At 40.6% G+C, this 12,005-nt stretch overlaps 1 protein-coding gene across 7 annotated transcripts in view; it reads left to right on the top strand.

The window, feature by feature from the left end:
- dennd4c (DENN/MADD domain containing 4C) overlaps positions 1–12,005 on the top strand; it is a 152,712-nt gene that overhangs the window by 90,594 nt on the left and 50,113 nt on the right. For all 7 annotated transcript variants that reach the window (XM_043719121.1, XM_043719140.1, XM_043719156.1 and 4 more), the window contains 6 exons: positions 3,363–3,508; positions 3,856–3,894; positions 5,846–5,976; positions 7,904–8,033; positions 8,360–8,566; positions 8,947–9,075. In XM_043719121.1, the coding sequence (XP_043575056.1) occupies positions 3,363–3,508; positions 3,856–3,894; positions 5,846–5,976; positions 7,904–8,033; positions 8,360–8,566; positions 8,947–9,075 (782 nt within the window). The remainder of the gene's footprint in view (positions 1–3,362; positions 3,509–3,855; positions 3,895–5,845; positions 5,977–7,903; positions 8,034–8,359; positions 8,567–8,946; positions 9,076–12,005) is intronic.

Genomic DNA, 12,005 nt, shown 5'->3' with positions numbered 1-12,005 from the left:
GGTGAGTTGAGAGTGACAGCCCTAGATATCAATGCTACATTTGATCAAGTGTGGTATCACGGAGACATTGCAAAACTAGAATCAGTGGATATCGGAGGGAAAACTGTCTGGTGATTCGAGTTATATCTAACAAATAGGAAGATGTTGTGGATGTTGAAGGTCAGTCATCTCAGCTGCAGGGCATCTCTGCAGGAGCTTCTCAGGGTAATGTCTCGACCCAACCATCTTCAGCTGCTTCATTAATGACCTTCCCTCCATCATAAGGTCAGAAGTGGGGATGTTCGGTGATGATTGCACAATGTTCAGCATCATTCACGACTCAGTTACTGTACAAATGCAGCAAGATCTGGATAGTATCTAGGCTTGGGTCGTCGTGTAGCAAGTTACGTTTGCGCCGCATAAAAGCCAGACTATGACCATCAACCAGAAATAATCTGACCACCATCCCTTACCATTCAATGGTGTTACCATCACTAAATCCCCCACTTGGAGTTATCATTGATCAGAGAGTCAGCTGGGCTCACCACATAAATGCAGTGGTTACAAGAGCAGCTCAGAAACTATGAATACTGCGGCGATTAACTCACCACCTGACTCCTGCAAGAGTGACAGAATGAACCTTGTGCTTCACTGCATCATATAGAAATGAATGAACCTGATTCTTTACATAACTGATAATTCAACTAATGATTGGCAGCACAATCTTTTGCCATGATAATTTTTGAAGATATTTGTAAGCATTTATCAATTATTATTCATTCTGAGACATTGTTGGCAAAGCCAAAATTACTGTACATCCCCATTATTTGAAGAATTTTACTTGTCCTTCCAAAACAGTTTGAACTTAAGATTATAAGATAAAAATATAAGAATTAAGGGCAGGAGTAGGCTATACTGCACCTCGTTCAGGTTCCACCCTTCAAATAAGATCATGGCTGATCCAATTGTGACCCAGCTTCACTTGCCTGGTCTGCCCCTACTGCCCTACACCAACTCCCAGATCAAAAATCGGCCTTAATTCAGTCTGAATATGTTCAATGGCTCAGTGTCCACTGCTCTCTGGGCTACAGAATACCAAAGATGAACGATCCTATGAGAGAAGGAATGCCTCATCTCTGTCTTAAATGTGAGATCACTTACGCTGAAACTGTGCCCATCCCCCCCCCCGTAGTTCTGAATTCCCCCACAAGAGGAAACAGCCTCCCAGCATCTATCCTGTCAAGTCCTGTCAGGATCTTATATATTCCAGTGAGATCACAACTGAGTCCTTTGAACTTCAAGGAGTTTGGCTTGACCTGCTCAACCTTTATCATAAAACAAACCCTGTGGCTAAAACACAACATTCTGGAAACAAATGCTTTGGTAGAATTTTCCCTCAGCTGATTTCACCCAATTTCTTTTACCTAGCTTCAAGAAAGGAAAATCAGAGCACCTATAAACAGATAAAGTTTCATCCAATATTTTTAAGTATTTTGTTGTAGAATTATCATAAAGAATGGTTTTGTGGATTATTTTAAGTTTGTAAAATTAAGAACCAAGGAGTCTAACCTTCACTGTTTTTTTTATTTCTTATACAATCACTTAATGACCAAGTATGAAGTCCAAGACATACACGTACATTTCAAATAGGAAGTACAAAGGTTGAGTGCTTAATAATTGGATTTGCACACATGTGTCTAACCACTGCCAGCAACACAGCAGAGTGAGCTGATGATCATAGAAACCCTAGAGTGTGGAAGCAGGCCATTCGGCCTATCGAGCCCACACCAACCCTTCAAAGAGCATCCCATCCAGATCTAACCTATCCCCATAACCCTGTATTTCCCATGGTTAATGCATCTAACTTGCACATCCCTGGACATTATGGGCAGTGTGGCATGGCCAACCTGAACAACTTTGGCTTGTGGGAAGAAACCAGAGCAACCAGAGGAAACCCACCAACGAAGAACATGCAAACTCTACACAGAGAGTTGCCCAAGGGTGGAATCGAATCCAGGTCCTGGCGCTGTGAGACAGCAGTGCTATCCACTGAGCCACCATGCCGTCCCATTAATTATGATGTTAATCAATCTGAAATGCTGATCTGAAGTTGGTACTGCCACTTCTAAAATTAAACTCCAAGTAATGTTGTGCCTTAACCAGAATAGACAGACAATGTTAAAAGGATTTTTCTTCTTCATTCGTGGGACATGAGAATTTATTGACTAGCCCTACTTTCCCTTGAGAAGGTGGTAATGAACAATGCACTTGAACCATTGCAGTCCTTGTATTGCAGATACACTCACAGTGCTGTCTGGGGAAGAAACTTTCAGTACTTTTACCCAGTGACAATGCAAAGATGCTTTGAAAGGCTGGTCATGGCATTAATCAACTCCAGCCCCCCCCCACTACTCTTGACTCACTCCGATTGGCCTTTCGGGCCAGCATATCTACGTCAGATACCATTTCGTTTAACCTTCACTCCTCCCGAGATCATCTGGACACCAAGAACAGCTAAGTAGGAATCCTACTCATTGACTACAGTTCAGCCTTCAATGCTATTATTCCCTCAAGACTGATTGGTAAACTTAGTGATCTCGGACTAAGCCCAACTCACTGCAACTAGATCCTCAGTTTCCTGACCCACAGGCCACAATCCGTGAAGATTGGGGACTATATTTCATCATCACTAACACTCAACACTGGAGCCCCCTACTGTACTCACTGTATACTCATGACTGCATTGCCAAATACAGACTAATGCCATTTACAAGTTCACTGATGACACCACCGTAGTCGGTTGAATCTCAGATGGCGATGAAACAGACTACAGACAGGAGATGGAAGACTTGGAAAAATGGTGCACTGAGAACCACCTAGCTCTCAATGCCAATCTTTTGGCCTAATCAATATGCATTTTGGTTGAGTGGGCAGAAAAGTGTCTCTGCATTGTAAACCCTGTTGAAGACTGCAAATTTTGACTTCAGAACTATTCTCGTAAAGACTACTTCTGGAAAAGTAGTTATTACCACTTCTTTCTAGCCATGAGATAACCTGAAATTATTAGACATGAAAGGAGTAAAGATTACCAAGGAACTTGGTATTGTTTGTTGTACAGTATTAGAAATATTCTATGTTCTCTCATTCTGAAACTTCCATTCTTGCTTTGGTTCTGACACCCAGCTTAATATGGGAATCTCTTGCTTTGAGAGAAATAAATGAAACAAAATGAAGGAATGTAGAATAGTGTCCTTTTTGGCAGTTGATGTGGTAGTTGTGATGAAAGACTAAGTTGTGCAACTGGGATATTGTACTGAAGCATCTGCTACGAAATTATACAGCCCTAATTTAACATCTAACTGTCGTGTTTTACCCTTTGGTAGGATTCTTGAAATCTCGAGATAGAGCACATAATAAATTCTACGTTCAGTTGACTAAAACACAGATGTTTATTCGCTTCATTGAAGAGTGTTCTTTTGTGAGTGACAAGGATGCAGGCCTTGCATTTTTTGATGACTGCATAGATAAGGTAAGACACAGTTTTTGATATATTCATGAAAAGCAGGTAAGATATTTCATAATGTTGCTTCGTGGCATATTTATTCTTAATGACTAGCAATTGAAGAATCCAATTTGATGAGGAAATATTTGACTGGCACCTTATTGTTTTTAAGTAGATGTGCAAGGTCATAAAGTACCATGTTAGAAAATAGACGTTTCATAGTTCTTGAATATTCGTAGTCCAGTACAGTTTGTTAGTAAATTTGTTTTACTGTTAATATTGATCAGGTATTAATATTTGGTGAAAACAATAATTGAATTTGGGAATCATCCAGCTTTTTAAAAAAACTTCCACTACTTTTACTCCCTTGACAGCTTTTTCATTCTGATAAAGGCACGGAGAAAGGAACCAAGGTTAGTATGATTTGTTCATAGTTTCTTCACTTAATCGTTTCCTATAATCAGCAGTAATTCACTTTCACAGTTCATTTGCTCTACATGTGCACCTTGGTATGAGAGTAGTGCAGGAATTATTAGCTAATTTGAGCACCAGGACAAAGTGAAGAGCTATAAAAGCAAAATACTGCATATTCTAGAAATCTGAAACAAACACCATGCTGGAGAAACTCAGTAGGTCTGGCAGTTAACATTTCAACTTTTAATGATTTCACTTCACAGATGCTCCCAGACCTGCTGAGCTTTTCCAGCAGCTTCTGTCTTTGTTTCTGATTTACAGCATCTGCAGTTCTTTCTGTTTTCAGTGAACGTTTCAAGTCTGATATGACTTCTTCAGAACAAAGTGAACAGGTAGCTTTGTTACGCATATGAGCAAGGCTTGTGACAAAAAAGATCATGCATTGAAGATCAAGTGTTCAGATCAAAAAGAACTGGGAGATAAGCCAGCTTAAAGTCAGCACTGGGAGAACAGTTGTCCTGAGAAAGTACGAAATATTTGATGGGGAAATCAGTTAGGCTTCGTTTGTGAACAAATGGTTTTAATGTTTAAAAAAAAAGTACTCCAATGTTTGATTTTAGATGAATTTTAAAGGAGATCTTAAAAGAGAACAGGGAAGTTGAGAAGCAGAAGTGATTAAAAAGGTAATTTGAAATGTAGGTAAAGGGAGGGTTGCCAGTGTTAGTATATGATTTGGCATGGATCAGAGTTTTGAGGTGTGGAGATCACAGGAAGCGATACAAAGCTGAAGCTGATTATCGATTGGGGCGAGGGGCAAGGCTTGAGGGATTTCAGTACAATTGAAAAATTCCTTTTATCAAGTCTTAGAGGACTGGGAATCACAACAGGAAATGAGCACAGAGATAGTGCCTCTAAGTGGCATATGCAGATAGTACTTTCTGGTACATTCATGGGATGGGCAGCATTTACTGCATATGTTTAATTGTCCAGAGAGCAGTTAAGAGTCAGTCACGTTGAAGTGACCTGAAGGCCAGACTAGATATGGAGAGCTGATTTCCTCCCTCAGGGACAGTTTAGTCTGGGACATTCAGCCTTAGACTTTTTGGGTGATCATCCTCCAAGGCGGATGTCAGGACAGGCAACAACGCAAAGTGGCCGAGCAGAGGCTGATAACCAAGTCTGGTACCCATGGGGATGGCCTGAACCGGGACCTTGGGTTCATATCACACTGCGGGTGATCCCACTGCACCATGCTCATGCGCGCACACGCGCAGTCACGTGCGCGCACACTGACACAGACACTTGCGCCTCCATGTACTCACTCGGTTTCCCCGAGCGTGCACATGCACACAAGTTTGTGGGGTGAATTTGTACTTGCAGAATTACATTTTATTTTGCTCAAAAACTGCAAAAATCCATGTAAGATTCTGTAAATCCCACTTTAGAAATGCAATCAGTCTGACCTAACATTGGGGTACAGATAGACTTTAACTTCACATCTTCATTTCATTATCTCAGTCGAGATGACACCTATTGTTAAAAGCTGTCTTGAGAATGTAACTTTTAAAAGTTTCTGGGAAACTAACATAGCTAAAACTAACATGATCATTCTAAAAGATCAAAGACTTAAGCTAAATTTGTTTAATATTACATTCTGTGACATTGCAATCCTGTTGCTATAAAATCTGTGCCTTATGATTCTGCTCCACAACCACTTGATGAAGGAGCAGCACTCCTAAAGCTAATGCTGCCAAATAAACCTGTTGGACTATAACCTGGTGTTGTATGATTTTTAACTGTGTGAAAATCAACAGTAGCTACATTGTCACAGTTAGCCTAGCTTTTCATTCCACATTGAATGTGTCTTGACAAAGGAGTGAGTGAGGGAATACAGTAAAACAATTGAGTCACAGGGAAAGGTACTAATTTCCTGCATTTACAAACACCAAGGTCGATTCTGACTACACTGAAGATACAAAGCTAATTGAGCTGGATGAGTCACAGAAGAGTGAACACACTGTGTTTATAATGCCGTTGGAGCCTCCACCGACAGATGGTAAAGATTCACCAGGAAAATTTAGGTATTGTATCATAGTCTCATCAAAACCATTTTTTTAATAAATGACAACAAGAGTAGCCTTTGAAAATGATAGTACTGGATGCTGGCTGCTACTAGATGGATAAGAATGGAATCAATCTAACACCTAATGGCAAGACTGCCAAGAGAAATTGTTATGGGCAACTATGTCAAAGCCTGCAGCTTGGTCAGAGGATGAGGAGGGGCAACAGCAAAGCCATAAATGACAACCTACGATTCATTCTGCTACTGTGATGGGGATGGAGCAGATTCAAAGTTGAAGTTTCAGTAAATTTGAACATGCATTTGGGCGCGTTCACGCATTCAAGGACTTTGAAGAGGAAAGGCATGTAGGTAGGAGATGGAGAAATTACTGTGCAGTATGGAGTTTTTTTTTGTTTGGGAGGGGAGTGATAAGAGGATATTTAAACATTAGAGGAATTCGAACTGAAGGGTGAACAGTTAACAATATTGGCTAACATGGAATCAGGTGGAGAGGTTTAGTGATCGACATTTCAACAGAGCGGGAAGTAGGCCTCCTGGACAAATGAGCATGGAGAGGGCATACAGAGGGGAGTAACCAGAGAATCATGTTGTTTTAGAGCGAGGGTAAGAGAGCTCTGAGAAAAGCTGCCCTGATAGGTTAATGGAAAGGGAGTGAAGGGACATGTAGCTGAATGGATGGTGTCAGTCTTCTTGACAAAGAAATCCATGAACTACTTGCTCTTATTCTGGAGTCATAACAGTACGAAAAAAATGAGTCCATTTAACTAATCAAGTCCATGTTAACACTGTTGAGGAATCCAATCAATTGCATTTGTCTGCTCTGTTCTCATGGCCCTATCAGTTTATTTCCCTGAAGTGCCTATCTGCCTTCATCAAACATGTCATAATTTGAACGCCTCTAACAGATTGGCCAGCAGTTTCCTTTGCTCAAAGGAGAACAACTTTCAACTTAACATTGCAGCTAATATTTCTCCACCTGGAAAACGTTTGGTAAAATGAGGTCATTTGCATCCATCCTAAAGTGCAGTGACCAAATCTGGATGCTGTACTCCAGTTGTGACCTGATTAGTGCTTTAGAAAGTTCATCTCAACTTGCCTGCTTTGTGCTCAGTAACTCAAATTTATGAAGCACAAGCTCCCACGTGCTTCTCTAAGTACTCCATATTGTTATGATCCTGGATGATACCAGACCTGACTGCCTATTTGGATATGATTTGACTCAGGTCCAGTAACTTTTATTTTTGAAATCAACCAAGTGTGAGATCAGGGAATTTAGTAAGGAAATAAAGTGGTAAGATTCCATAGTTTTGAGCAAATAATGACTTTACTACACAAGTTAATATAGTAATATAATGTATAACATATGCACAAGTCATTTCTAACTCCCAGACATCTCTGGTTTTTCAGCAACTCTTTTCCTTTCCCTGCCCCCAGCTACACTCATGAATTGTGTTGCGGGTAGTTTGGTCTCAATCCTGTGAGGTGAACATATCTGTTTAAAATAAAACCATGTAATAGTTACACAAAATAGGAAGCAAAGGCTTAGTCCTTCTCAATCTCTGTTAATTATTCTGCTCCTATCGTTAGATGATCAATTGTTTTTATCATTAAAACATAATCAGAAAGGCATTGCTCCCCAACCTCAAAATGTTTGCATGACCTTCATACTTTGTTTCTCAGCCTTGTTTTAGACTTCGTTCACAAAGCATCCATACTTGTCCAAGCTGAAAGCAGTTTTGCTCATTAACCTGCTCAATTTAAACCAGATGATACCCCTTAAAACAATTAATCTTGTCTTAGCTGTTAAGTTAACTGTATTGTAATACCTGTATACTTGAATGTATATTTGGATTGTTAAAATTATATTTTATCGAGAAAATGTACAAAGAAACTTAATCAACTCGTATTTGTTGCTTTTGTCTTAGCTACAAAACTTTTCCAGTGCTTAAACCAGAGCTGTTTGACAGACCACAGGAATTAAAAATGCCAGTCAGCCTTTTAGTTGGAGCTACAATCCCTAGCAGTCCTGCCCTCATGGCAAAAAGAACGAAACAGGTAAGGGATGTTGTATGAACAGGTTCTTAACTGGGGTGCATAGTTGTACGGATCTCCTCTAAACAGTATAGCAGTTCATCTGTGTTCAACAAGAAATTTTATTTACATGTCCTTATGATAGGTATGAAAATGTAGCTTCATATTTTGTAGAAACAGCTTTCTAATGGAAAATGTAACATTACTGAAAAAAATTAATATTTTAAGTCATTCTGGCTAAATCTGAAGCTTCTAATGAACCACGGTGAGTATTTTTGTTGGAAGCAACGTACTGTGGCACTGTTTTATTGCTATATAAATGAAGGAATGATCATTACTTTGTTTCACAGGAGATAAAAACTGCCCATAAAATTGCCAAGAAATACTTCTCAATCCCTGCACTTTGGTCCAAGTGCTTGTTCAGCCATTGTTACAGCCTTTGGTTCATTTGCTTACCAGCATATGTTGGGGTCTCCTATTCCAAGGTCAAAGCATTACAGCAAGCATACGATGTTCTCATCAAAATGAGAAATATGAAGGTGGATCCATTGGATGAGGCAAGTGCACTTTTCACAGCAAAATGGTTTTTAATTAATTTGATTGATGCAGTGTGCAATTTTATATATGGTAAAATTTGTTAATTCTTCTTGAGTCTGTGTCCCTGGAATGTGAATATTAGATGACGGTTCAACGTAAAACTAATGTGCTGCAATTTCTGATTAGCAGTATCATTGACTTAAATGTTTGAGTTTTCCACAAAATCTAATTGAGCTTAACAGGCTGAACGTCTCTTCCTATTCCTAGATGAACAGATATTTCAGGATCGGTGTTCTGTGAAACTGAGCTGCACTTTTGTCAGTACTATTTTGACTTACTGTTACAATTCTGTACCAAGTACAAGTGCAATTAACTTTTTTCACCTTTTCACTATTTTTAGGTGTGCTACAGGGTTCTGATGCAATTGTGTGGACTCTTGGGCCACCCAGTACTTGCTGTTCGAGTTCTGTTTGAAATGAAAAATGCAGGTGTGCAACCAAATGCCATTACATACGGTTATTACAACAAGGTACGTTAAAAAGTAAACCAATTTGCATTGTGCAGCAATTCTGAGTTTTTTTTCTTGGCCTTAAAGCTGTTAGTACAAATTATGATAACTGGCTTTCTTCAATAAAAGACCTTGCAACAACATTTTGTTTTGAGGTTATCAGGTTCACAGTTATGCCTGATGCCTTTCTTTCTTGGATCAATGTAGCAAGGAGTAATGGATGGATTTTCACAGTTTGAACTAGCTGTCTCTTGCACGATTTGGACAAAATAATTCATAGAACATAGAAAAATACAGCGCAGTACAGACCCTCTGGCCCTCGATGTTGCGCCGATCCAAGCCCCCCTAACCTACACTAGCCCACTATCCTCTATATGCCTATCCAATGCCCGTTTAAATGCCCATAAAGAGGGAGAGTCCACCACTGCTACTGGCAGGGCATTTCATGAACTCACGACTCGCTGAGTAAAGAATCTACCCCTAACATCTGTCCTTTACCTACTACCCCTTAATTTAAAGCTATGCCCCTCGTAATAGCTGACTCCATACGTGGAAAACGGTTCTCATGGTCAACCCTATCTAAACCCCTAATCATCTTGTACACCTCTATCAAGTCACCCCTAAACCTTCTTTTCTCCAATGAAAACAGACCCAAGTGCCTCAGCCTTTCCTTGCTAAGTATGTACCTGCCAGGCAGGGATGAAGGTGTCAAGCGCAGAAGCCGTGGTTTACTGAAGAAGTTGAATCTCTTGGCAACAGGAAGAAAGCTTACGTTAGAATGGGATGTGAAGGCTCAGTCAGTGCAATTGAGAGTTACAAGGTAGCCAGTAAAGTCCTAAAGAGAGAGCTAAGAGGAGCAAGGAGGGGACATGAGAAGTTGTGGGTGAATAGAATCAGGGAAAACCCTAAAGCTTTCTACAGGTATATAAGGGATAAAAGACTGACAACAATAAGATTAGGGCCAATCGAGGACAAGAGTGGGAAGTTGTGCATGGAGTCAGAAGAGAGAGGGAAAGCCATAATTGAATATTTTTGTCAATTTTCAGACTGGAAAAAGACAATGTTGTTGAGGCAAATACTGAGAAACAGGCTACTAGGCTAGGTGGGATTGAGGTTGACAAGGAGGTGCTGTTAGAAATTCTGGAAAATGCAAAAATAGCTACGTCCCCATGGCCTAATGGGAGTTATCCTAAGATTCTCTGGGAAATCAGGGAGGAGATTGCAGAGCCTTTGGCTTTGATCTTTATATCAGTATTGTCTACAGGAATAGTGCCAGAAGACTGGAGGATAGCAAATGTTGTTCCCTAGTTCAAGAAGGGGAGTAGAGACAACCCCAGTAATTATAGATCAGTGAGCCTTACTTCGGTTATGGGTAAAGTGTTGGAGAAGGTTATAAGAGATAGGATTTAGAATCATCTCGACAGGAATAAGTTGATTAGGGATAGTCAACACTGTTTCATGAAGGGTAAGTTGTGCCTCACAAACCTTATTGAGTTCTTGGAGAAGGTGGCCAAACAGGTGGATGAGGGTAAAGACGTTGGTGTGTGTTGATGGATTTCAGTAAGGCGTTTAATAAGGTTGCCCATGGTAGGCTATTGCACAAATTACGGAGACATGGGGTTGAGGTTGATTTAGCAGCTTGGATCAGAAATTAGGTAGCTGACAGGAGACACAGGATGGTGGTTATGGGAAATGTTCATCCTGGAGTTCAGTTACCAGTGGTGTCCCACAATGATTTGTTTTGGGGCCACACCTCATTGGGGATTTTCTAGAGACCCCCTAATAGCAGTATGGAGATTGAAGAACTCCTAAGCCAGCAGATTTTGGAAAAAATGCAGGATGTAGCAGGGTTGTTGTTATGGGTGACTTCAAACTTTCCCAATATTGACTGGAACCTCCTTAGTGCAGATGGTTTGGATGGACCCGTTTTTGTCAGGTGCATTTAGGAGGGTTTCCTTACTCAGTATGTAGTCAGACCAACGAGGGGAGGGGCCATTTTGGATTTGGTGCTCAGCAATGAGCCAGGACAGGTGTCAGATCTCACTGTGGGAGGGCACGTTGGTGACAGTGATCACAACTGCCTCACATTAACCTAACCTTGGAGAGGGAAAGGAGCAGTTACCAAAGGAAGATACTTAATTGGGGAAAAGGAAATTATGACGCTATCAGACAGGAGTTGGAATTACAGACTGGGAGTGATTGTTCCACAGAAAGGGCACAGTAGACATGTGGAAACTATTTAAGGAGCAGTTGTTGAAAGTGATGCACAAATTTGTTCTTCTGAGACAGGCAAGGGGTAAGATTAAGGAGCCTTTGATGATGAGAACAGAGGAGCTTCTCGTCAAAAGGAAGAAGGCAGCTTACATTAGATGGAGGAAGCAAGATCTAGCACAGCTTTAGAGGATTACAGGCTTGCTAGAAAGGAGCTCAGAAATGGACTGAGGAGAAAGGTATAGAGGAGACATCACAGGAAGGTTCATTACACAGAGAATGCATGGAATGCAATGCCAGCAGTGGTGGTGGAATCAGAATCCTTAGGGACATTTATGCGACTGCTGGACATGCACATGGATAGCAGTGAACTGAGGTGCGATGGTTAGGTTATTTTATTTTAGATTAGGAATAATACTCGGCACAACATCGTGGGCCGAAGGGCCTGCTCTGTGCTATACTTTTCTATGTTCTATGCTGTTTGTCATTTTTTATAAACGTCCTGGATGAGGGCGTAGAAGGATGGGTTAGTAAATTTGCAGACACTAAGGTCAATGGAGTTGTGGACAGTGCTGAAGGATGTTGTAGGTTACAGAGGGACATAATAAGCTGCAGAGTTGGGCTGAGAGGTGGAAAGTGGAGTTTAATGTGGAAATGTGTGAGGTGATTCATTTTGGAAGGAGTAACAGGAATGCAGAGTACTGGGCTAATGGTAAGATTCTTGGTAGTGTGGATGAGCA

The sequence above is a fragment of the Chiloscyllium plagiosum genome, chromosome 2 (genome assembly GCF_004010195.1).
Source record: "Chiloscyllium plagiosum isolate BGI_BamShark_2017 chromosome 2, ASM401019v2, whole genome shotgun sequence".
Taxonomy (NCBI): Eukaryota; Metazoa; Chordata; class Chondrichthyes; order Orectolobiformes; family Hemiscylliidae; genus Chiloscyllium; species Chiloscyllium plagiosum.
This window is presented reverse-complemented; position numbering and strand designations above follow the sequence as displayed.